Source organism: Diachasmimorpha longicaudata, chromosome 3, assembly GCF_034640455.1.
Source record: "Diachasmimorpha longicaudata isolate KC_UGA_2023 chromosome 3, iyDiaLong2, whole genome shotgun sequence".
Classification (NCBI taxonomy): domain Eukaryota; kingdom Metazoa; phylum Arthropoda; class Insecta; order Hymenoptera; family Braconidae; genus Diachasmimorpha; species Diachasmimorpha longicaudata.
The window spans coordinates 6,447,330-6,474,755 of NC_087227.1; the positions used below are offsets into that span (position 1 = coordinate 6,447,330).

Sequence of the window (27,426 nt, forward strand, 5' to 3'; positions counted from 1 at the left end):
CGGATTACCAAATTCATGAGAAAAACATCAAAATGAAACAGGTAACCTAGAAGAGCCATCGTAAAACGTACGCTCAAGCTATCCACCCGACCCCCTTCCTGTATTTTTCATCCTGCCATAATCCCCAAACTCAATTTAACATCAAATCCCTCCCTGAAATCACGGTTATTAAACTTGAAACGGTGTTAAGTGCAGGTCAGGGTTTACAGGTAGCGGGTTTGTTAAGCCTAATTGGATATATTTTTCATTCCTTTCTCGACAACTGCACACGTAAATAACCCGGATGGTTTATCCTAGGAATTCATCGAGGAAACGTCGTATTTTTTTCAAGTTCCTTCATTTTTAATTACCTGGTGCAAGCCCTACGCTTATCTGCTATCTAATTTACTTGTGAGAGGCTCCTTTTTTTTTATTAAAAGAGACACTATATTTAATATCATACCCTCTCAAATGTATTCTGGTAATTTTCATTTACTTTTCATAGTGGCTTGAATAATAAATGCAAGGGCAGAGCAACGAGTCAAATTGAACTATTTGATGATGGCTCGTTTACGCTACAAAATCCATCATTAATATCCTACATAATCTTCATTAATTATATTATGTAATCGGGGATGTAGTAATCCCTCAATGGTATATAGAGTCATACATATGTTTCCTTTAATACCTGAATAATTGGTCCATCCGTTCAGTAATTTCAAAATAGTGAAGCTATGAGAATTATTGCAATGAAAATCCATCAATAAACAAATTATGTTTCCTGTTCTATAATTCCCCATGAACATTGCGTGATGGATTATTTTCTTGATTATCAAACTATTTTCATATCATTTTTCTCGCGATAACAATTTCAATTAAAAAAATTCTTCCAAAGAATTCCGAGAGATCCCAAGGATTTTGCTAGTCCGGATGGATCATCTCTTTCATCAAGGTCGTTCTACATGAATCCTCGATGCATTATATTACGGGACCCGGAATATTCAACAAATTTCCTCAGAGGAATACATAATAATTATCCATGTGTTTCCGTTATCACTTGAATAATTGATGTGTCCCTTCATCGAATTTGTGATATCCAAGCAATTAAACGTTCCAGTGAATCTGTGATACGCTTGGCAACTCCAAGATACCTCACGAAAGCTCACTGGACCCCACCAGGTGAGAGAGCAAAGCCAATGCATCCAATTCCCTTTGGTAAGTGTCACCATCCAACGCTCCATGGCACCTCGTAATGAGTTTCATTAATTACTCAGAAATCTTGAGAAGTCCAAATGTGCCAGTCAACTGTATAGTCGAGGAATTTTCACTACTTTGAGGAAAGTTCAGATGAGCCGGAAGTATTTCTCTCTTGCATCACTCCATTTCATTCTTTTCTTATTTTTGCATTTTATTGACTTATAAACCCCTCGACTTTCTCCACAACTTGGCGATCACTTTTATAATTGGACGGACAAAGTTTCTTCGACTCTATGGGAATTTCTTTGTGCATTTTATCCACAATGATGAGATTTTTTTTTTGTCTATGAAAAAAAGTGCAGAGGATCTCAAACTTTTTAATTAATTTTTTTTTGTTTTATTTGGGAAGTTCCAAATGGGGAGGGGTTTACTCAGAGTAATTCGTCAAGATGAGAAGAATTTTGAGAGCGAGAATGAGGGTCTTTCGGTGTGATTTTTTGCTTCCGAATGGAACATTTCAAATGGTTGGAATTCGAGTGTTGAATTTTTCGAATTATCTAGACGAAAGATTAATCCGTTCATTCCGGATGAAATGGAATTTTATTTTCCAATGATATCACTATCATTTTAATACGATTTGCAGAATTAATATTTAAAATTAATACTCATAATTTATCATCACCAGAACAATAATTGAAGATCCAACCGATTAAATCCTCGAATCCAAAATAATGGTAGTTATCTCATCCTCAGCAGTTTGAAAATGCTGTATGATTTAGATAGAGACGATAATCCAGTGAAGCGAAATTTCCTCCCTCCTGTGAAAGCCCGGAAAACCCAATCGATTTGTTAGGGTACGTACATGTGAGAATATAGATATATCCATATATACAGGGTGCTTCAGAAAAATGTATACACACTTTGAACTATTGTAGTTTTGGCGCTCTACAATATTAATGTTTTATTTCTTCGCCAGGTGCTAGCACAATCCTCCCTCTATGTTATATTATCAGTTGGAATTTGCAATAGCAACATGGGGGACGTACGTTTGAGTTTTGAAGAACGTAAGCAGGTTATTAAGTGGTACTGGAAGTTTGAGAATGTAAGTGAAGTTCAAAGACAATGGAGAAGGGAGTATGATACAGAACCACCTTCAAGATTAACAATTACACGCATACGAGACAAATTCGAAGTTCATGGAACAGTGTGTCATGTGCATAAAGGTCATTCAGGTCGGTCTCGAACAGCTACAAGTGATGAGTCATCAGCGGCAGTCTTGGAACTGTTTCAACGCTCTCCTAACAAATCTTCAAGACAAGGAGCACGTGAAAGTGATATAAGTGCTAGCAGCGTGCTACGCATTCTGAAGAGAAGCAAGTATCGTGTTTACACTCCAAGGCTGGTGCAACAGCTAAATGACGGCGATCCAGATCGAAGGTTGCAATTTTGTGAATGGATTCAGGAGATGGTGATACGTAAACCGGGATTTATGGGTAGCATCATTTGGTCGGATGAAGCCCAATTCAAACTTAATGGAACTGTTAATAGGCACAATTGTGTTTACTGGGGTGAAGAAAATCCTCACATTACAATTGAAAAAGCTGTAAATTTGCCTGCTGTAAATGTGTGGTGCGGTTTGTCTTCAAGAGGACTCATTGGACCTTTTCGATTTGAAGGCACTGTAACTGGTGTTAATTACCTAACAATGCTTGCTGAGTCCGTATTTCCTGCCATTCGTGCATTATACGGTAATGATGATTTTTATTTTCAACAAGATGGTGCTCCGCCGCACTATCACAGAGACGTACGAGCTTACCTGGATCAGAATTTGTCGGGCCAGTGGATAGGACGCAGGGGGCCAATCGAGTTTCCAGCACGCTCTCCAGACCTTACACCACTGGATTTCTTCTTGTGGGGCACAGTAAAAGATGAGGTGTACAAACGTAAACCACGTAACCTGGACATTCTTTGGAATGAGATTCAAGCAGTGTGTAGAGAAATCTCATTGGACGTTTTGATACGCTGTACAGAATCAGTGGTGACTCGTACTCAGAATTGTATTGATGCTGCAGGTCACCAATTTGAACAGTATTAACATTTTTTATTTATGTTTCATTTACATTGGACTTTCAGCTTTCTATTTTCCTGAAATTTAACTTTGTAGAACGGTAAATAAATTTTCTATGGACGTTCAAAGTGTGTATACATTTTTCTGAAGCACCCTGTATATGGACCTGAAACTCTCCATGTGACCGAACCCAATGGGGATAACGAGCGCTTCAGTAGAAAACCTGAAGCGAAGTTTGCACCCCTGAAATTCAAGCTGAACTCGGCCATTTCCAGTTCGACTTTAATTTACGATTCGAGAAAGTGCTGAGAGTTTTAAACAGAAAATTCAGGTTGAAGGAGAGAAAGTGGAAAATTATTAATTATTTATTTTATGGTAGAAGGTGATATTCCTTTTAGTCTTCAAAATTTCAGCCGTCAAATTTAAGAAATTTTTGAAATGAATTTTCACAAATAACGACTTATCCTTAAAAATAATCGCCTTTATTATTGGCCTTTATCGAATTCCAACTCGTTCGGTGAATCACTTCAGTTCCTTTGTAATTTTTCCCTGCCCTTTGTTGTCATCGGGGAATTACGGAACTGTCACGTAATATTGATTGAACTAGTACCGAAAATCTTCATCGCACTTGTTGCGTAATGCACTCCCACCGGTCTGAAATGATATTAAATATAGAATTGTATCAGTAATGAATAAAAAGAAAAATAACTTCTGATAATTCTCTACGAGGATGTAGCCCATGCAAAACAAGGCCCCAGGACTACTCATCACCGAGATATTTCAATAGTTAGACAAACCTGGTTGTTCAAGTGTTTACTCTACAGACGAATCTCTGTACCTGCACTCACGATTAATTATGCTTTTTCCAGTACGGGGGGGAAGCGGGACGACGAATGTCGCCAGATGAACGACCCCTGGAGTTACAGGATGAATTTCTGAAGCAGCTGGGATTTGAGGAAACTACCAGACGAGCACGACTCGGAGTTGATCCTGAGTTACGCCATCTCATCGGTTTTCATGTTGGTGAGTACGGATTATAATGCAACTGTGAAAACAAACGAAATTCCTGGGAAATGTCGATAGATATACAGTACTTTTAGTTCTTATAGATACAGATTCCGAGAATATTATTGATTATAAATATTTTACCATCGCTCAATCGACATTACCTCTAAACATATCACTTGCACTCTCCCGACCCCTTTTCTCCTCATGAAAATTATATAAAAACCCCAATGAATAAGCCGCCGTATATACGATATGTCCTGAGAATCTATCCCAACGTCGGTTTAACCCCGACCTCAGAATATCGAATTATTCAAATGTGGTTTAGTCAAATCGTGAGTCCGTATTCCAAGTAAGAATACGAACATCTGAGAAAAGAGGAGAGAATCCGCTAGCCAGAACGCCTACATTATCAAGCACTGAATATTTGCGTTAATCCGTATAAATTGTCATCAATCAGAAAACAGGGATTGTCAGTGTTGAGTCCTTAATAATCTCAGCATCAATTACCTCGGGCTATTTATTACTTCGAAATAATTTTTTTTACGTTCAAAATTGGAACGACAGTTGACCACTTCAGTTATCATATTTCCATTAAGACAGTGGAGAACTATAATTTCGGTCAGCTTCTCCCCTGATATTGGAACGTCTCGAAATAAAACGTTCGGGCAAATAAAATATTTGATAACCCAAACCTTTTCGTAATATCATCGATAAATACGACGAATCATAAGGCCATATGTGCTGTACCTTTTTTTATGTGACCGATATTCTTGCAACAATGATGCAAGTAATTCCGTCAGCCATGATGCGGTCAACTCGTCCGATCGTTAATGAATCCGCGAATAACAACACAGCAGTGTGACACGACTCCATACGTAATAACAGAGAATTTTTATAGCTCGTTATTATCTTCTCTTTGTTATTTATCACGTAAAATACTGGAACACGAATTCTCGGGAATTGTTCTAATTTTATTGCACTAGTGATACCGAGTTTTACCTAATAAAAAAAAAACGTGGATAACGACCACCTTTGGGCAAATTAATGGCTGCATACTGTTATTTATCGATGCAGAGTATTTCCATTCCGATCATTAAAATGCCAGTTGGTAATATCAAGAGGAGTACGAGAGATATCTACTCTCGGGACAATCCTGCACTATTCAACCAGATATGGAAATACCTGGAGCAAAGCTGATAATATTTCATATGTTTTGTTTTCATACCGTAAATTTCTTTTTTGTTTGGTATCACTTCATTGTATAAAATAAAAATTCAGAGATTAATAGATTAACAATTTCAATGAAAAGATATTTAACTCAAAAATTTTAAATGACGGTTTTCCAATTGTTTGCACAAAATTTCAGAATTCTAAAACAATTTCAGACAAAAATTGAGAACCAGTTATAAAATTACCCTTTTTAAAATAAGATTAATTACATTGAATTGATTTAATTTTTAGAGTAGTGTTAAAATCCTCCTAAAATTCATTATTCCTCTTCATGGAATAATGTTAAAATCATCAATTTCTCCGTAAAAGTAAAGGCATACCTCTTAAAAATTCTTTCCTCAATCAGTCCAGTGTTAATCATCAATGATCACCACGTTCTGGTCAGTGTTCACGACGAGTGAATATGTTTCCGATATACGCCTATCTCTTTGTGCGTTTCGGGTCCCTTTCATCGCATCCACTGCGTATTTCAACAGAGGCAGACGTCATCATGAATAGCTAGTGAAAAACCGGAAATAGGATGTGTATTGTCTCACCGTGATTTTGTATATTGACGTGTGCGCTCTCTGTGATGTGTTGTATACGTCCGTTAAAATTACTCCTCAGGCCATACCATGAATTTCGACAATGCAAAAAGATGAATTGATGAAAGATAGATGACAATCATTTGTTTCAAGTACTGAATTTAGAGATAATTCCATCGGTGCACACTGCGTTCAGCACGTATTAATTCGATTTTAGTTGATAGAGTCCTGCAGATGAAATATTTCGAATGCCAGTGGGACACTGTGTATTGAGGGCACCTGGAAAATTAATTGCAGTGAAAGGTATCGAGGAATTGCAAAATTATGGGCAGAATAGAGCACAGAGAATTCGAATGTTCTATAGTTCACACTCTGAGGGGAAAAAAATCAAGTGAAATGTAATTTTTGAGGTATTCGGTGCAGATATTCTACAAAAAATTTTTGACTCAAATTTCGCAACCCAAAACTGTATAGAAAAATGCAACTTTTATACATTTTTTTAAAAAGAATGTTCCATTGATTAGTTGGATTTTTCAACGAAATTTGTTTATCGACTCGTTCATTAATTTGCAATGTTGACTGTTCATTCCACTGATGATCATCAATAACCACTTCATCTACGATACAGTACGATGAAATACGAGTTTCATGAATTCAGTAATGCGAAACCAACAGATATACAAGAGTAACAATCCCCTGCAAATTCTGCATTTCGATTATTCAATCAAACTTCAATCTGTTAGGTACATATTAATTGAACCTTGGCATATGAATATGTGGATTGATGAATAGTCCAAATATTGATGGTATTCATCGGCCGAGGAATATCGGAAATTATTTACAAGGGGATGAATCATTGGGTTTCACAATTTTCAATCAACTTGATTATTTCAACGTAAAATATGACACACGGGCATTGCAATATCACTGTTTTGTAGAAGCAAACACGCTACTTTGATTGATGAAAATTATTGATCATCCAGTGTACAGGTGTACCCTAGATGATTGAAAATCATTGTATCATCCCAACGAGTGCAATGGAAAAATAATTATTACAAGTATTTTCGTTTATCAATTCTTTCTGTACATTGTCATGAAAAAAAATGATAATGATGAATCATCGTAAGCAGTTTAGTCTGAATTCTGATACATTTTTGATTGGCTTCCAAGAACGATAGGATAAAAATTGCAGAATTCGCCACGGAAAATACTGACAGAAATCAATTCGGTGTCATTACATGGAATCGATGATTTTTCCAATCCAATGTAATATACATACGTAATGAAAAAGTCAAGAACTTTCCAAACGTCGTAAAAATACTCCTCCAATACAATGAAACACAACTATCGATATTGCTTTTATAATGTCTTTGCTCTCACTCACTTATTCCCAACTTTTACTCTAGTTTCCTACATCGAAGGAAAGTCTATATCACAAATTGGCTGGTATAGGGCCGGTAGTTGGTGTCAGTAACAAGGAAAAGTTTCTCCAGAAATTACGATGAGGGTGGCGAATGTTGGGGAGCAAATGGTATAATCGGCATTTAACGTTTAAAGCTTTACTGCGACGATCGTATAATATCTTCGGGCTGAAACTGTATAACTTCATGTGTTTCAACCCCTCGGTCTGTCCTGTCTTTATTCTACTTCGTGAATTAGTTAGGGGGTATTGAATTTTCGTCGAACAAACATTGATAACCATTATGAGGGAGTAGTTTTTCCATGATATGAAAATCTATTTTGATCGTTGATGTGAAAGATATGGAAACAGTGATTTGCGAAGATCATTCCAACTGCATTCTGAAATTGTTTTAATGAAGAATTATTTTGGAATGAAATTGGTCCTTTCATCACGAAAATACTTCAAGAAAAATGGCAATGTAAAAGCAATATTTTGTAAAAATGTACGTAACTATTTACTTAATCCATAAAGGACTGTAATTTTTAGTTAGTTATCGCCGGAAAGGAAGAGAATAATTCTGAAACTGTCAGTTAATTTTCTGGGATAACACGGAAGAAGTACGTAAATGATAAGTAATTTTTCCAGAACTGGCAAAATTCAATTTAAAGTTCCAGAATTAATGTCGCTCTGGATATAAAAAGTCTTGGACGTTCAATAATTTTCTAAGAAACTGGCGCGTAGCTTTTACTACGAAGAAAAAAGTAAAAGTTACGTAAGAAAAAGGTAAAGTTTCAGTTATGACTCATAATTTTTACTGAATTTGATTTCGCTGACCGTAATTTTTGCATTTCTTTGCTGGTACTTTTTATTGAATTTTCCACTCCATGTGATGGAATTAGTTCATCTGTAAGTGACGATTAAAATTATAACTCTCTCAAATGTGCGGTTAAACCCAGAATTTTTTTGCGAATAAAATTCGAAAAAAATTCTTGCAGCGCACAACAAAAATTCTAATGACTTACCTATGTATTTTATTGACCTCAGACAAATTAACTAATATTTTTAGTATATTTTTTTTCACGCAAGTAACTCATTAAATTATCTCCGAGCTCTATAAATTAACGATTATCTCTGAAATGCGAAAAAAAACATTTTCCACTTGGTCGGGAAAATGCTCTTGTTTACCCGGTTTGAATCTACAAACAATAGTTTGCCGAATACCATCGCTTATGAGTACTGCCCTTGATTAAATTATCGAACAAACCCCTCAAGAATTCTCATAATGAAGCCATCGAGTTGACTGTTATCCCGAAGATTTTGTAAATATTTACTCACCCTGAACATTTGAAAGGTACCTATGATTTAGCCAGTGTTAAACATAGTCGAGCGAATTTCAGTGGTTTTCACTTGTAACTTCTATACCTGTATTATGTACCGGTTGTTGAACTTGGTCTGAAGCTCGGTTTCACTCTATGGGTTTTGGGGCCGATACTCTCATCCACTCTCTGTGCACACGTCAGCCTTGTGTCTGAAGTTTTCAAGTATCTGCGAAATGTAACCAGGGGTGAGTCCAATGGGAGAGATTTTGGGGCCAGTTTTGTGTAACTAATGGACGCATCAATGCAAGTAGAGTAGTACGTCATCAGCAAGTTCGTAAGATCAATTTGTTCACTAGATCGTTTTCCACAACAACTAACTTGGCGTAAACTAACTCGGGTTTAATCGCTTGGGATTTGATGGTCGGTAGGCGGAGGGAAATAGTATAGCAGACATAAAATCATGCTCTTGACAAATTTCCTAAGTACTTGCGTTAATTGATTGTAGAGAGCTCTGACAAATCCACATTATCCAATGATTATTTTCCCAATAATTTATTCACTTAAGGGGGTGGCTGTATGCGTTTTTAAAGCCTTCAATTGGTAGAAAACCAATTAATTTTAATCTAGAAAAAATAGTTCAACAAATTGGTTTATTCATCATGAGAACCACTAGAATTTTTCCAAAGCTGTTTTCCCTCAGTGTTTTTACGAAAAGAAAATCTCAAGTACCATAAATTTTATCAAACGAGACAGATTATTAATCCCCGCAATGCTCAACAAATCCCTAATTGACTCGCATTTCCATTAAAGAAGGTGATAACCCCAATTCCATTCTGCGGAATGATTAACGATGCCTTAAGTCGACCACACATAATTGCACAACGGATTATTACAATGACTAATGACCCTGCAGAAGCCAGCTTTTGTATTCATACCCAAATGATGATAATAATTAAACCTCGGGATTCACTCTCACCGGTATTTTCCATGTAGCAGGCATTTCGTACAATCCCGTTAAGTATTAAAAATTCATTCGTGCCAGCTGGTGAACTACGTGACACATTCGGGTCATGGAGATTCTCTCATTTAACTCTCATGGATATACCATTCATGGCGGCATTAATGACACGGCGTCAATCCAATATCGCAGATATTCTTCGTACACCTCATTGATCGACTCAATACTGAGAATTAAGTCGAGCGAGACTAACGTCAATGAACCGATCGTTTTCTGAAAATACTGGCGAAGCATTCCCTTCATTAATAGTCGACAGTTCATTGGTTGCTCATTGTTGGGCGCAAACCGTTGAAATTCGAATAAAGCCCTTTGCTATATCCCTCCCCCCTATTTTACCTTCAATTCCGGAATTCTTCTTTGTTCTCATTTGTTCATTCCTGTGTTTTCGTGCTCAATGATGTATGAAGTAGGTTTTTTTAAATCACGCCAATTATAGGGTGGTAGAGGAACGGTGCTTTGAGGTGGAATTGATGCGGTGAAAATTAGCGATGATATATTTTCTATGATTTATTTGAATTTAATGTCGGAGCCGGGGAACCATTCATAGACTGAATTTCACTCCGTTAAGCTCTTAGAGATGAAATTCTGACAAATGGAAATCCTCAGAAAAAATCGCGTGACGATCTGTAACAATATTCCATTAAAAAAATATTCTGTCATTAAAACGACGGGAAGATTATGTAATTAGCCATGACTACCGTAAATCTTGAGAATATGCCTTTTCTTTAAATTATAAGTATTGACCAGCGGAGTTATATAAGTGCAGAAAAATCAATGAAAAGGAATATCTCGTAGAACCCCGGATTTATTAATTGTCAGCTCAGAAAATTACGTAGTTCTCATGAGCAACAACAACTAGGCAGCAGTTAGAACACTTTCGATGAATCTGTAGAAATAAATTTAGACACAAAATGGAGGAAGACACGAATTCCGCGAAGAAAGAATGAAAATTAATTAAACATTCTGTACGTATATAACGAACTCATCTATATCTGATAGCAATGACACAATAGCAGTAAGTTATCATCAATTTTACCAGTGATAGGACCGAATATTCAGTATCTCCTCACCTCTCCTAGGATTAGTGTATCGTCGCCACCGTAGATTAAAGCATTTGTGTACGTGCCGTGGTTTGGTTATACTACTTGGTTAGAAGAGCTACGCTTGTCGCATCATAGAGTACCGCAACTACTAGCAGACCACAGAATGCCTTTCACTACAGCTGGTTTATTTAACTGAAATATATGGCTTTATTAAACTGGCGATCGATAATAAAAGTGGTAAATGTCTATTTTCGTTCCACGAGTCCGAACATTATCAGTTCCAAATGGATGAATTATCAAAATAAATTGAAACCCCCCAGGTGAGGGTCGAACTTACATCATCAGAAGTCCATTAAGTTACCCTTCCAATGGAACTACCAGACGTCTTCCTTGCTTCACACCATTTGCCAGATTCATTGGGTACTGATGGTGGAGATACTCTAGATTAGACATCCTTCCATACCTAATTAATACATTTTGATGAATAAATTAAAAATGTTAAGTGTTGAACGAATAAAACGTCTACAATGTCTTAATTATTATCAAATTTACATGAAAATGTGTCTAACCTCCTTGGAACAGACGTCACTAATATTTGCTTTGCAAACTAGAAGAATATTTTCTTGTTCGACTATTGTTCCCATTATAATAAATAACTAGCTAATAATACCTTTAGTAATTAGTTCTCAACAATCCATTCAAGTACAGATTCTACAAGTGCATCCGTAGCTCTTAAAATAAATACTGAATGGCGCCCAGCGTATGGATCTTTTTATCGACTGCTGCTTCTCCGTTCCACTTCATTCCGTTCCGTTCCGCGGTACGTGCGCGATAAAGAAACGGCGCAGTAGGGGGACGAGTCGAGTCAGTGTAATGGCGAACGCACGAAGTGTGTGACTGGAATTTGCGCAGCAACAGAAATTGTCGTGTGCCCTTCCATGGGCTGCGTTTTATTGTAGAAACGAGATAGTTCCATTAGTGAGTCACAGGTGAATATCTGAGTGATATTGAGTTGAAGATAATTGAATAATTCAACTGTGGGGAAGGGAAACGAGAGGGACGCGTTTGTGATGCGAGAGGTTTCAAAGCGCCAAATTGATGGCGTCGTACTGATGCAGGGGGTTAATGAAAGATTATTGCCGTGAACAGAGTCATGTTGTTGGAAAACCCCAGATATACCTGCAATCTACGTCGTATATTTATGATTTAAATATCAAGTAAGTGTGATATTTATTTATTTGGGGGAGGGGGCGAGTTTTGCAAAAGGGGGGGGGTGAGAGGGCCAAATTTATTTTGTAAGCTTCGTTCGAGGTCGAGTCGGGTGCCATTTTCATTAAGGGTAGGGGGGTCGCACTCAGTGACTCAACAAGTAGTCGAAGGTGTGAAGGTCACTCTGGTGTCGATTAACAGCGATCAAGGTTATGTTGTGTTGAGTTCTTTCCGGAGGCTGTGCCTGTGAAGCCCTAGACAGAAAATAAATTTTGTTACGTCGAATCTGTTTGACTTCATAACATAATGCTATTTAATTGAAAAATTACTTCTATAAGTCCCCAATTCAGACCAAAGACCCACAAATTTTTGCTATCTCTGTCGTGGTGAGATCTTCATTAAGTTAAATTATTTTAGTTAGAATTAAAGCCTCAAACGATCTTGTCCCATCATTAATGAGAGATAACTTTTTTCTCGGTGTGGATTTTTATCCCATTGACTCGATTGTTTTAAACAAATTTTTGGAGCGAAGCTCCGGCTTTTCCGATCGTTTAGTTTCGTATTTTTTTTTTTGAAAAGAGATTCAGGTTCGATGGTATTGTTTTGAACTCTATATTTTTATTCTGTTTCGAGTATCATAATACGCGAGGGGATATTATTGCACCTCTGATTCATCACGACGAGATAAATTCAATACTGACTTTATTTCAGGGAAAATCTATCTCAGGGCCAGGGAGGTAAAAGACATGTACTCTCATGATCCCTTCAATTACATAATTTCCTGAAAAAACGGCTTCTCGAAATTGGTTCAAATTCACTGAAAATGTCTTTGAATCATTCCAATTATCCCAATTTCATTTACTCGTCCTTTTGTGGCCCTAATTGCCATTGATTTTCTTCCTTGCACTCTGTTTCATCTCTTTTTTTTTTTATTTCAGGACCGTCAGAACCCACCCCAGAGTTAGTTGGCCACAGTCGTTGTGGGAATGTGCTCATCCTGAAAGGACTGGTTTTTCCACAGTGGAAAAAACGTGCCCTCGCTGTCATTGCATCTCGTCTCTTCCTCTACCCCGGTAAGTCGACTTCATATTCATTTCCCGGAAATGACGCACTCAATATAATAAAACCACTTCTTCTATTCCGCTTTCTATTGCTAATTATTTATTCTATTGGACCACTTGCACGCGTGTCTCCGCATTTTTTCGTGTTCATCTTTTAAATGAAAGAAAACGAAAGGATTTCAACTGAGCAGATCGTAAAATATTCGCAAATTCCTTGTTATCAATCTAGAATTATTGCTTTTTTCAATTCGCTGAATGTCTGAACGATACAAAAGTTTCCCTGAAATTTCATTTCGCTCAGATGTCTCTTAACATATTAAAACCGACTCCCCAAAAAGTTTCAATTTCAGACATCAATTTTTTATTGTGTGTGTTCATCGAAGGGAAAGCCTCATCAACTTAATTAATAGTTGATGATTTTAATTAATTTGTTTGCATGCAAATTACTCTGTTGCTACCGAATGAAACATTTCATTGTCTCGATATTTTTATTACGAGCAGTGAACTCCAAATAATTTGAATGTTTCGCTGTTTCTCCAACCGATAAAAAATTGTTTGATTAAGAAATTTTTCGGTTGAACAAATTCGCCACGGATTTGCGGTTTTATTCTGCCAAGAAAAACTTTATCCATTGAATTCTTCTCTTTGCCAATTAAATGAGAAACTTGAAAGAGGGGGGGAAAAAAGGAAACTCTGTATAAATGCGAACGTTCAAACTGAAAATCGGAAATGAGAAAATAGTCGACGAGCTTGGAATGTTTGCACGCACTTCACCGAGTTTAACCAGCGAGTAATGTTTTCTGATAAAAAGGGGATGTGGAATAGAGTTCAATAATGAATCTACGTCGGGAAATCCAGTCTGTCTCTTGGTAAATAGTAGGTTTTAGTTTTATTGCTATTGAATGGTTTTCAACCGGATGCATTGTCATCATGCAGATTCTAAATTCATAGATTTTCTCGCTGATATTCTGGTAGCAGATGAGACATGGAGGAGTGACCGAGGGTAGTGGAATATTCGTATTCTCATTCGTTCTCCATCTTTCACCGAAAGAATATCAGATAAAAGTAATTAATGGTTTCGACTTCCAACAATATTCTTCCTCTGGAAATTTGTATTTGGTACAAATTTAGTTATCTGGCTTTGCTTCTATGATAAACATGTAAATTGCACGTGTTTTCAGTTAATAATTGTTATCAGAATGGATAGAAAACAGGAGATAGGCTGGGACAAGTACATTGTTAGAAAGAAATCGATTAAAATTCCCCCCATGGTGTGATGGATCTAGGGTTCATTTGATCACTTCGTTAGATATTTAATATTGAAATCTCAATATTTTTTTCGTTAAATGAGTTATCTAGATGGCACTTGATTGATCGGTATAGACCGAATGGCCGAGAATATTGTCAGGACTTTTACAAAGGGAGTTTTGGTATGGGATTAACCACTATCAAATCCTGCTTGTTGTTGGGTTCAGTTCGTGCTCAAAGGGAAATCTAGGGAATCTCGTAATTCAAATGGATTGACAATACGTAACTCAAATGTAATTGTGAGAGCTCCAATTATGAGAATTAGAATTTGGGAGTAGAATTCATTCTTCGAAAAGACGGAAAATTTTTCAATATAGTCATTAACATGGATTTGAATTAAAAGTCGTTTTGTATTATCACGATTTCACTGGAGGACAATTTCTTTAAATCAATAAAATTCCAAAAATAAATTTCTCGTCATATGCACCAATAGCAGGATTCATTTAATCTGCAGGAGAATGATTAACTATCAAAAAATGATCGTGTTTAGGGAGCATTAAATTGCGTCGACAATTTCTCTCCAAATTTCATCGAAACAAATTGCAATTCACCTATCCAGGCTTTTGAAACCCTTACGGCAATAGAGAGACTGTAAAAATTCAAGTGGCAATACCGCAAGAGCCTCGGAACCCATTATAGTAATTGAAGGTCCTTCGAATGGTTCGGGAAAAAAAGGAAAAAGAACCGGTTGGCTTTTATCCATCTTCCCAAGGAAAGTAACTTTTCCAGTGGGATTGTATCGTTTCTTTGTTGCATTAATTATGTCGTTAAATTCTTTCTTCGTTGCTTTAATTCGATGATGACATAAGAGTCAAGCTTTTCCATTGATGATAAACTTTACGATAAAATAAATTCCAATCACTTTGGGAAAAGCCACTGAGGACTTTGTAGATAACTGATTGTAGCTGTTGCCAGTAACTGAATAGTGGCATTTCTTTTCTGGATTCAGTCATCGACATTTCTGAAGGACAGATTTTGTTGACATGTTTTGACCGTCATCATAATCACTATGATCCTTAATTTCGGACTACTAATTTTTACATATACTATTTTAATCACTAGAAGTTGATTTGGAATTTTTAATAATTCAGAGAATTCTATAAATATTCTAATATTTTCCAATCTTATGATATCGTCGATGTTTACTTTTTGAAAAATATAATGGGAAAATTCAATTGTGAATGTGGTATACCCACTGATCAGTTAAAAACATCTTGATTGACTTGGATGACCCTTACCAGTCTAGCTACTCCTCCAGAGGTGATGGGGGATAAAGGGACTTCCTGATAATGAGAAGCTTCAGTATCAAGATAACCAAACCTTTATGACGTTGGGCACAGAGAAACCAAAAATATTTTGGGGTCTATTCCTTTATTTTTCTCGGCTCCTGGACCTCCTGGAGTGAAGAGGGCCCGATTTTTTGCATACATCTTGAAAAATAATATAGATAGCACAATAAATCGAGTAGCAATCGATTCGTGAGCTCCTTTGCGATTTTTCTAGGGCTCTGAGAATATTTTAAAAGTAATTTTTTCTTTTTTCGCGTTTTTCTCGGCTTCTGGACCTCCTAACGCGAAGGATCACCTGTGACTACAAGAAAAGGACAGTTTCAATCAATACTGAACGTCAATATTGCATGAGGCACTTTTGAAATTGTTTAAATCTTCATTACGAACTTGGACAAAATTCCAGGGAATCACTAAATCAGTATCAGTAGAACAATAACATCTATATTACTATAAATTACCATCCAGAGTACGTGCGACTGAAAGAACCCCATTGAACGAATTAAAACTAAAGGCATTATCGGTTAGTGGATAAAGTTTGTGAAGAGGAGACTTCATAACAAACGCGTTTGGCTCTCGGTAGCTCGTCCCTCGGCCATCGATAATGAATAGCAGCGAAAAGTTTTAATTGTTCCAGTGGCAAAGTCGGTGTACTCTCTCAGACCCATTCCTTTCTCCCTCTCCTTATAACCCCACCCTTAAACATTAACTTATTGTTAAACTTTCGTGGTATCGTAATTATCGTAGCTGTTTTGCACACGTTGTTAGGTACTTTCATTGTCATTTTCTTGTCCAATTTCAATCGATGTGAAGTAATTGGAAGGTCGGTGGTCTGTTAATTCGATGGAAATAGTGATTATCACGTGGTAAAAGGGGTGTTTATTGAATTGTCGGGGTCTTCTCACCCGGAAACACAGAGTGACGATTGAATTTGGTGGAATAGTTGTGAAAGAGAAAAGTGATTACACTCAATTCCGAAGCACATTCTTGTGTGTAGAAAATTTTTTGACAAATAGTATTCTACCGTTGTATAAAAATTTATCATCAGCCATAAGGGCCTCATTCTTATGATAAAAATTAGTAAAAATGAATATAAAATGATCGAGTTTTAATCCATATTAAAATTTATTTCATAAAAATTTTAATTCAAATTAAAGATTATTTCATAACAATTTTAATTCAAATACGAAAGAGTAAATAATAAAAATTTGTCTGTTTGTTGTTGCCGTTTGGAAATGTCAACAACAATAACTATATTCATTTGTGAAAAATTTAATTATTCACTCTATTAAAAAAGGTTTTCATTCACCGAATGCTGTTTGTCAATCGTTCAATAATAAATTGAGGAGTTAAAGGATGCAGAGAACTGAGTGTAAATTCGATCTTTTTCACACTATGGACCGTGTCAGCCATTGAAATCATTGAAACCAGAATGCAGGTGTCGGTAAAACCAACAAAAATAATAAAAAAAAAAACAAATATGCCATGGAAACAGAACAATTGGTTGGAATGGTAGTCGACGTGTATCAAGAGTTTCGATAACCAAAAATCCCGGTGAACCTTTGGAAAAGTACCAAGAGATATGGCCAGTGGACAATTCTTTTCTGATTCGATTGACAGAGTCCTTTCTATAACCAACTACGGGTCAATGGTTCGCCCTTCGGAAAATTCAGTGGTGCACGGTGGCATTGATTTACGATAGCCAACGTGTACTCGATCAGTTGCCGATAGGAGTTACGAAAAATGGGTGTCAAAGGGCTTTGTAAATCATTCTGTCGATGAATTTATGCTTCACCGGAGACGAAAATTAAAATAATTGACCATTTGAAATTTTAATTTTCCACACTTGTCCTTTGATCCACTGACGAATCTTGAGCTCTGAATAATTGAGATCAAAATCACCCGAATTATCGTCAATTTATTTTTAAAAATAACACAAACAGTCCAGCAGGGCACACTCTGAGCCCTTTTCAACCCTTCAAAAAGCGTTTTTTTTTATCTAAGGGAGAACATTCGTTCATTTAACTTGAGGACTCGATAAAATAATTCAAGATATGATTGATTAAGTTGCGAAGTTTCTTTGTTTATGGAAATTACTTCTCCTCGATTCCAAAATCCAAATCCAAATCGAAATACAAATTTCAATACTTATTCATGAAGTTCTGAATCAATTTAAAAGAATTCGGTGCGTAAGAATATTCTCTCGCAAGTTTCGATCGACTCTCACACGCGTAAAATACATTTGCGTGAATTGAAGTAGGTGAAATTTTTTACCCCTCGTTGCATATTCCAAATGTGTAACCCAAAAGTAATCCACGAGGAAGGCTCTCAAAGCCAGCTGCCACACCGTTACTGAAAAGCATTTCCGACTTTACCGCATACTAGCCACAACCTAGTAACCAGCCTTTCTCCCCTCTCCATCTTGTTATGGGAAAACTTTGGAATATTTGTATAACCCACGAAAAGGTGAAGCACCATCCCAAGAATTAATTAGTAATAGTGAATTACTGCTTCACACAGAGATATTGCCAGTAAAAATTACGTATCTTTGCTGAAACGCCAGAACGAAGTGCAATTATAGTAATTTTTACGAAACTCTTCCGGAGTTATTCCTGAACATTCCCTAATTTTCCTGACGATTTCCTAATCGAACGAACTGCGAGTGCCGTATTTTTTATTAAATATTTCTCTCTGTGCAGTAATATCTTGTAAAATTTCAATTTCGTGAGGGGGGGAGGTGTCTCAACTCATAAATTATAAAACTGTCTATATTGGCACATTTTCCATTTATTTTGACGATTATATGCACATCTTGATTATTGCTCCATTACATGTACACAAAGGGACAATAGAATTTATATGTAATGAGTGGGTTGAATTTGTTCGATGAAAAATTCAAACTACTCGAAGTGAGTATCGTTTGTTTTAATACCATTGTCATTTACTCCTGGAGAAAGAGGATGTTCCACTTTTTCTCACGAGTATCCTTCATTCCGCATGATAAATAGCAGTAGACCTGAGTAAGGGAAAAAGTAAGTGTATGTTCAGACATAAAATATGTTTACAAGGCCAGCGCTCTAGTACTACCGCAAGATACATTCATTTTATGGATCGTTAGAGCGTGTGCCTAGTGGTTTAAGGCTCTGCGCTTAAACATTATAGAGCATCCTGAAATTTCATCATTTTTATTCTTTATTGGATTCACAACATAGCTGACAGGCTATTCGTTCATAGGGATAATAAAGAATGTTCCTGTCTTCTATTAAACACAGAGAATTAATTGGCTGTAATTTATTCTGATGAAATCGTTGCTCGTGACTTTTGATAGAAGAAATTGCGCATTTTTTTTTTTCAATTATTCCAACAATTCATCAAGAAAGAACTCGAGTTATTAAAAAACGACAAAGTGAGGAAAAAATCATATTTTAGAAATGGGGAGTCAAAAGAATTGGAGAAAAATTGAGGGACCATTTATCAAGCCCTCCAATGGTATTTCTACCATTTTGGGATTTGATGGGAATTTTTAGGATTTTTGGATGCCCTCCAATGGTAGAAATACCATTGGAGGGCATTGAAATTTCCATGCAATTGCTAAAAAAAATTTATTAATTTCTACACCCTTTGTATTTTACATTTCTAATAATTCACTTCTTTTTTATTATTTTCTCTCATCAAATTGCACATTTATGATAAATTTAATTAAATTTGCAAATTGAAATTTTTATTTCCACGACCGTTAAAAAATTAATTATCAATGCATCATTGATATCACATAATGTCGATTCGCAATATTAATCATAATACATTTTTGCTCATAGAATCAAGATTGACTCCATTTAGGAGTCCCAAGGCTTGGGATTCTAGGTTGGTCCAAGCTTGCGCTTATAGTTCAAGCTTGAATTTTCCCACCTGGGAATGATCAATGTAGAAAAATTTTACGCATGAAGTTACCAAATGTCTTATGTAGCTAATTTAGTTTGCGTAGTTGTGATTTCATAAATAGGATCCTCCCCAAGATATCGTAGAAAATCTCAAAGTGCTAGTCAAGTAAATCTACAATGTCTAATATTTTTTTCAACAATTTATGTTGTAGGATGTCCTGAGTCACGACCAGAATGGATAGAGTTGAATGGTGGTGCAGTGTGTTATGCTCCCTCCCGGCTTGGTAAGCTCGTTCTCCGCGTCACCGGTTATCCAAGGATAAACTCACAGCAGTTGGAGGATAGCCCGGAGCAATTTCGCAACGATGGAGAGTCATTGTCATCACAATCCTCTCATCATCCCGATGCAAGACATCTATACCTCGGCTTTCACCATCCATGGGACAGGGATTTGTGGCGCGGTTGGCTCAAACAGGTATGTGCCATTATTATCATTATTTTACTGTGAAGTAGAGGAGGAATTTCTCAGCAATGTTCAGTTCACCGTTGTTTTTCACTGGAATTTCAGTAAATTTGAGGATCGAATTAAATAATGGTGGTGGAAAGCTGAAGATATTTTCTTGTCTAGCTTTTATCGTTAAATTAGTTTTTAGGAATTTTCAATCATGAAAGGCAACGCATTCCTTTTCATTCAGTTGACAATGGTTATCTGTCATTTTTGCATACCTTTTCAAACCCTTTCGGGTGAACTTTGTACACGAAGGATGAAATAGGATAAACAAATATGCGTAAAAAGATTACCGCGAATTTTACTTAATTAAGAGAAATTTCTTCTGTGTCAGAAGGATAAGCGTCTTCGAAGGAAATTATAAACCTTCGAGAGATTATTTACCACCTTGATATGTCAATATCTCGAGATTAATCGAATGAACTCTTGGTTTTATGCCATTAAACAAATTTTCAATTAGATTCCAAAACCCGATAAAATACTGAATTGCATCGTTCACCCAAAAATACTTAAAATTTCCGATAGTTTACTTTGTCTCAGTAATCCCAATATGGCCGATTTCAACCCAGAATTCATCCCCAAATAATTTTCTTGATACTCCAGAACTTTCGGGAGAAAACCGAACTTTCAAGATGTATTTGAGAACAAAACTCCGGTGCAAATCCACTCGTTCCCTTCCTCTTGTGAAAGGGACGAGAAACCGGTCACAGTTGACTATCTGAAAGATACCGTAAACTTGGACACAAAGTCACTGGATTAAAAGACGCTCCAACTGTTGCTTTATTATTCCCATTCCATCCCTTGAACTTTATTCAGTGAATCTTGAGGGGGTAGGGCATTTTCACTCAAAGTTCATCCCACCTCTTTCTCATTCTCTTAGTATTATACCACACAGCTACAACCGTTGCAATTGTTTCGTTTCAAGGGATGCAATTTTCGCCTTAATACTTTGAGAATTCGAACAATGATGAGAGAGCAAGAGGGACAGGGTGTAGATATGAGGATTCAGGATTTTCCATGAAATTCAGAATAAGTGTGAGGGGGAAAAGATTGAGGGAAAAATTGGAAAGAAGTGGGTGAGGGGGAATCACTAGACTTGGTTTCACACTTTCTTTCTTTCTTTCTTTTCTTCCACCCTTTCAGTTTTAGTGTTGGAAATAAATGCGAGAGGGGAGTCTATTCTTACCGCTGGAATTCTTGAATTTTACACAGTTACTGGGTTAAAGTGCATAGCAATGCGGAAATACATTGTGAAAAGACAGAATGAGAAGAATTGAACGTTTGTAATGAGGATGTTGTCATTGTTGATAATTATTTCATCAGATTTTTGTCTGCTTTTATTAGATTGTTGGTGTGCGTCTACGAGAACATTGTTTTCCATGCCACAAATAAAATCCAAGTAGTGTATAAATTGGAAGGGAAAAGCCAGTTTATAATCTAAAAATAATTTTGTTTGCAACTATTTTTCAGTCACACTGTTCCAGGACATAACAAAATAGTTGAAAAAATCGAAAATTGGATAGTTCACATTGTTCTTTTACTTTATTCAATCGAATTCAAAAGAATAAAAAAAAAAAACAGTTGACGTGGAAAACTCTTTCTTCTCTCATGATAAACTATCTAAGGTTGTCTCGTCATTTGGACCTCCCCCTGGCTCTCGGACGTGCAACATATCGACCGGAACGATATTGCTTCTCGTGTGAACGCCAGACAAATGTGTAGCTAGTCCCTTAGGCGGTTGTCGGCGCTTCGAACGTGCTTCCTCAATTCTTTTTATTGTTATTTCGTTCTTTTTTTTTTTACTAACACTCCTTGGCCTTTTTTTCAAAGAAAAAAAAATATACAATAGGTATACCATTCAATTTCCGGGAACCTCGTTTTACGGGAACCATTAAAAAAGGTTTCTATTCTCCCTCACCTCCCTCCACCCGGTCCCCCAATGATGACAGAAAAGTGCATAGTAAAAAAAAATATATTCGAATGGGAATGAAAAAGCTCTCGACTCCTCAGCCCTTTAATTCCGCTTGTGCTATGGCACTTTGTCCCGTATTTGGATGCAAGAGAGTTGAGAAAAAAAAATTCTAGCCCCGAGTTGAGTTCAATTAAAAACTTTTTTTTTCCACCTCGGGAATGATTTTTTTTTTTTCCACCGAGGGGTAAACTCGGTGCACAAACATATTCGACATGGAAATAAACGTCCGAGAATTTTACTTTGTTTTGGTGTTTATTCTTTTGGAGTGGAGTAACTTGTGGAGAGTCCCGGTGGTGGTTGAAAAAGTAGTGGGGAGTGCCAATGGTATGGCAACTCATGAATTTACCGGCTGGGGTTGGTGAGCCTCGTCAACCACTGGGCAGCCTTCGATTTAGGCGCGAAAAATGAAGAATTTTTTGCGAACACGGTAGGTGGGTGGTGAATGCTGGCCGATGTGGCCGATGTGCCTCTTTGATAATTAATCGAGTTTGTATTGAACCCCTTTCTATTGAGGAAAATCGATTTCGCTTGTTTTCGGGTAGGGTATCGAGGCTATTAATTCGGGAACGAAAAATGAGTCATTTTTCTATTGATTCTGTCGTGAATTTTCTGATGTTTTGGAGAAAATCTTTTTGATGTAGTAACGCACTTTGTCATTAAGAAAATGTTAATAGAAAAATGACCATTGAAGTGCTTTTTTGGGTTGGTTGCCTCCGCTGTGTTGCTCTCTTCTGCCTCCGGGTGAAATCCCCTGAGTTCAAATTTCCAGTTCCCTCTGTTGAAATATAACTTTTTAAAATTTTCTTCCAGTCGTATGACAATTCGACTGTTCACTATTTTTTCCCATTGCAAAAGGAGAGCCCATTCGAATTCAAGTGCTGATTTATGAGCAACAATTATTCCACTTAACCATTGACAACTGTCAGTGTTCGTTCAAAGCTTTTTATTCAGACAAATGTCTTCGTGGATTAAAAAGAAATTAATTAATCGAGTTGAGACTGATAATGAAATTACCCCGAGTGCTACACCTGACTTCAATTGCAAGGACACTCGGTGCATCTCAAAGGCATGAGAATCCAGTGTATATTTTGCAGATGGTCGCAGGTGCCTCTGTGGTGCACCCCCTACGACATTAGTGATATTAGCAGCGGGCTACCACTATGATTTATGGTTACGATTATCCATCCGGTAAAACCCAACTCCCTCCAGTCGGTCTATCGCCACCGCAGCTTCCTACCCTCATTGGAGGCAATCAAATTATGGGCAATTTAGGAAAGTGGGTGGGATAACAGGTGTATGGAAATATCATCAATCAGTATTTCATGAAATAATGTCATCATACTGTTGAAATGAAAATTTTAGTGCCTTCGAGAATGTAAAATTTATGATGTTATTTTATAAACAGAATTTTAAGTGAAAATTTAATCAATTTTCGGGTTTATGACGACACGAATTGATAATATTTCACAATATCAAATTCAATATTTTCGAATGAAATTAATGTTTCAAACATTCCATTTTTTAAATTTAATCCGAACGCGGATATTTGGGGCTTTCACGTGATCTTGTTTCGCGTACATTTGTGAGTAGTGACCTCACAGAGTCAGTTCTAACGTTTTATGCGCTCCTGGAGGGCACCAGATTGAAAAAAAAAAACACATTTTTCCATGATGGCCGGTACTCGCACCAGTTCCGGAACGAAAAATCAAGATATCAATGTCCCTCAGGGGATTCGACCCAATAAACAAAGAAGTTGGAGTCTCACTCAGGACTTCGGAATTCTTCAAGTTTCAGAAGGCATTATTCCAAGACAAAACATCACCAGGGTGTCGACCAATAGTTTCTGGGACACTCGTGTCCTCCAGGCATTTCCACCACTACTCAAGGTGGAGAAGCAAATAAGCCTGTCAGGAGTGTCACTACCCTAGGATAGTTGTCATCATCTCCTTTGGAAGAAATAATTGGCACTGCTGTGGCCATCAGACTGACACAGTGTCGTGGAGGGAGATTCTTCTAGTCACTACTGTGCATTTCACCCCCTTTTCCCAGGATTTAACTGATATCGAGGGGTTTCGGATGAGAGTTTCATAGAAAGTTGAGACGTTCATAGCGATCATTGGGGGGCAACTGCAAACGGCTAATTTAGCCCATAATAACCCCTAATTTATAAATCCAATAAATCTACAATTGCAAACATTATGACGAAAACTTTTAAAAGCATTGGAGTTTACATTTCAAAGTGTTTATTAAAAATTAATTAATTAATTAATTAATTAATTATTTGCTGGATTGCATAAGTCTTTATTCGATTGGTATTTCTTTCATTATCGTGGTTCCATTTGAGATGGGAAAATATTTTCATGGACGGAAATTCTGAGAAGTTTAGGGTATGGTGTGTATCCCCTGTTTTGTTTGGATCCAAACAGAGGGTTCATTGTTAATGAGTCGTCAGGTCCAGGGGGCTGTGTCCCTTATTGTTACCTAAGTTAGTTCCTCTGAGGAAACGAACCAGAGTCGTTGGGCCCTTCTGAGTGTGTCATAAAAAAAGTAAACCATTTATTCACAAGTTTTAATCATTCAAAATTATCCGATCTCCAGATAAAGGGAGCATCATGGGGAGTTTAGAGTGACCGATATTTTTGTTTGAGCGCCTGATGAAACAGCAACATAGTTATAAACATTCCTCTGCCAGAGGAAATTGGAGTAGGTGACGTTACAGGAGGATAAGGGAGCAAGGAAATATCGTAGTATGGAGACAGGTATGTCTCATCGAGGTTGAATTCCACACGTACGCTTAGTTAAATTCCTCGTAAAAGCGATATTCTCGTCAAACCCCATTGAATATGCTTTGCCCATTAATTCCACACATTTCAACCAGATGTATTTACCGCAAAATTCAGCATTTACATTCTTGGTGATTTTTTCCTGATGAGAACTCTTGGTAATTCGAGAAATCTGACATCAAAGGAGGAATTCGGTGTTATGGCTGAATAGTTAGAGGATATTCCAAACAGTAGAGGAATGAGTCTTTCATTCGTATTTTCCATTTTTGTGGTACATTCGTTATCATTGTGTTGTTCGTAAGGACCTTCCATCTCCTTCCTGACACACCTAGAGGACGTTTTGTTTTACGAACACAAAAAATTACTTCATAAAAAATACAATTTGATCAAACTACAGGGAATTTATGATCTTTGCGTCTCAGAAAATTTTGTTGTGAATTTATCTTGAGTAATAAGAGAGGTTTTCAAGTACCAAAATAATTTCGTCATTAACAAATGTGTCCAAAATGCAGCCGATTCACGGAGAGAGAAATTCTATATAAATTACGCGACGTCAAAACAATATTCGGTAAAACATACAGAATAGTTACGCACTTTTTCAATGAACTTTCCGGAAAAAGTATCGAAGGTTCAATAAAAAAAAATGCGAAAAGAAGAAATTATTGACCTGATGATAAAACTTTCGTATGCAGTTTTATATGCATAATTTTTTTACTTACAAAAAATAATTTTTCATCAGAGTAATTAGGTGTTCTGTGGCCGCAAATGCATGGTTTCATGAATTGCAAGGCCAAAAGGATGAGAGTAAAGCCGGACCTGTGGGGGATACAGTGGAACTAGGAGGTACCACACAGAGAGAGGCTTTGATATGTCAAAACCCCTCGGTCTTCACTAGTTTGCCCCATCCCCAGGCTCCTATATGGAGAAGCAGTGAGTGACAGAGAGTCAGGAGAGATTGAGAACAAAGCTCCCATGTCTTTTGGTCCCTCATCATGAATCCCATGTGTTAACATAAGCAGCTTTTTTTTTCTTAGTACAACAGTAATGATTTAACATTTTTCACGATTCATTAGATTGAAATTTATGATAAATCTTGGTTATTAAAAAATTTCTCTTTGTGGAGAGCATCACTAAAGACGAACTGACATTTTTCTGCTCTTAAAAAAAATGAAATCGTCTTCGTTGACAAATACTTTGAAAATTTTCACGATCAGTGAAATATTCATACACTTGACCAGTCAGACGTGTTTCTATTATATGAGATCTCACTCTGAGGGGGTGTCCAAATACCCAATGTACACTGGGTACATCTCTTTGGAGCTTTTTCTTCTAGATATATTCACAAATGTAAAATTTTTACCAAGAATTTTCGTAGCGTCACTTCGCATCCCACTTATTTACTCAGTAACATACGCTGATATTTCTCCCACAACATCATCTTTTTCCCCGCCCTCACTTCATCATTTTTTCCACCCATATAACATGAAACACTCACTCTGTCGTACTACAACAACATTTTTCTACTTCCATCTCACGGGTGAAAAGACCCAGAGGAGTCTGAATATTTGGGCTTGGAAGAGGGAATGTACTTGTCACTCGACATACAGGTTAACAAATAAAAAAAAAATAGACAGTGAGGTTGAAAAACTTTAAGGGGTGGAAAAATAAGGAGAAACAGAACTGTGTTTGGAGCTTGAGTTGCTCCAATTTTCCACTGACAGGAATGAAAGTGGTTGTTGAGAAGTAAAGAGCGAGAGCAAACTGTGAAACAAAACGATTTTGAGATTCTGGTGTGGAACAGTCTGTAATCCCCTGTTTGCCGAGTTCTTCTTTGTATATTTCTCCAGAAAAAGATGGTCTTAAGATTTTTTTTTCTAGTCATCTCTTTGACGTTGAAATTTCATTCCATTAGACAAGAAACTATAGTAACCTTTGCCCTCGCTTTATAGCATTATTTATTTTGATATTGATAATCGAGTTGAATTGATCCAGGGGAAAATTTTCCAAGGCTATCGACCAAAGTAGAAAATATTCAGCTAATTAGTCTGGAAGCAAGTTCAGGCCCTTCCTCTTGTGTGTACGCTTGAGCTGGTGCATAATAACCGCATATTTCATACCAAACTCAAGACAGGGAGGAGAAAATGTAACCACTGAGGGCTAATTAAATATGACTTGAACTGGCAAATGAAATTAATCATTCCAGCAGTTCTGGTCTTGTCATTGAACATTCAGGGCTTTGATTGATATTATTTCTTCATCAGCCTTCCCCAGGTGGAATTCCGTTAATTTAATATGAATGACATTATTAGGGTAATTGAAAGTAACATTGAGTGTAATTTAGTGGAATTATCGAAATGTGGCAGTCGATAATGATGATTTGATTGATTGAGATTTTTGGAGCATAGATATATTCGCCTTCATCTTTGTCTTCATAATTCGCTGATTAATTCTTGGTTATCAGACAGGAGTCAATTTTCTCGTTTATTTGGGATCAGTATTGGAATTGTTAATTCGTTCAATTAAAAACACGCCTCTTATCAGATAGTGCGGAAAATTGAATGAATTCTCTTCAAAAAAAATAAAACGTTGGATAGATATACAAATTTTTATAAAATTCCATTCAAAGTTTA

The 27,426-nt window shown here is 36.8% G+C and overlaps 1 protein-coding gene and 1 long non-coding RNA gene across 3 annotated transcripts in view; one reads left to right on the plus strand and one right to left on the minus strand.

The window, feature by feature from the left end:
• LOC135160394 (protein phosphatase PHLPP-like protein) overlaps positions 1–27,426 on the plus strand; it is a 67,704-nt gene that overhangs the window by 8,874 nt on the left and 31,404 nt on the right. The window contains exons 1-4 of one of the 2 annotated variants that reach the window (XM_064116894.1): positions 18–41; positions 4,114–4,267; positions 12,936–13,070; positions 19,746–20,008. In XM_064116894.1, coding sequence (XP_063972964.1) covers positions 33–41; positions 4,114–4,267; positions 12,936–13,070; positions 19,746–20,008 — 561 coding nt within the window. In that variant the 5' untranslated portion in view covers positions 18–32. Of the gene's footprint in view, positions 1–17; positions 42–4,113; positions 4,268–12,935; positions 13,071–19,745; positions 20,009–27,426 lie in introns of those variants that run through there. The other variant, XM_064116893.1, reaches the window with a different exon arrangement.
• Positions 3,723–11,661, minus strand: LOC135160440 (uncharacterized). Its single transcript, XR_010298568.1, has 7 exons — positions 11,358–11,661; positions 11,126–11,251; positions 8,831–8,953; positions 6,019–6,285; positions 5,803–5,942; positions 4,042–4,289; positions 3,723–3,898 (listed from the first exon to the last, which is right to left on the minus strand). It is a non-coding gene; the product is annotated as an uncharacterized LOC135160440 (long non-coding RNA).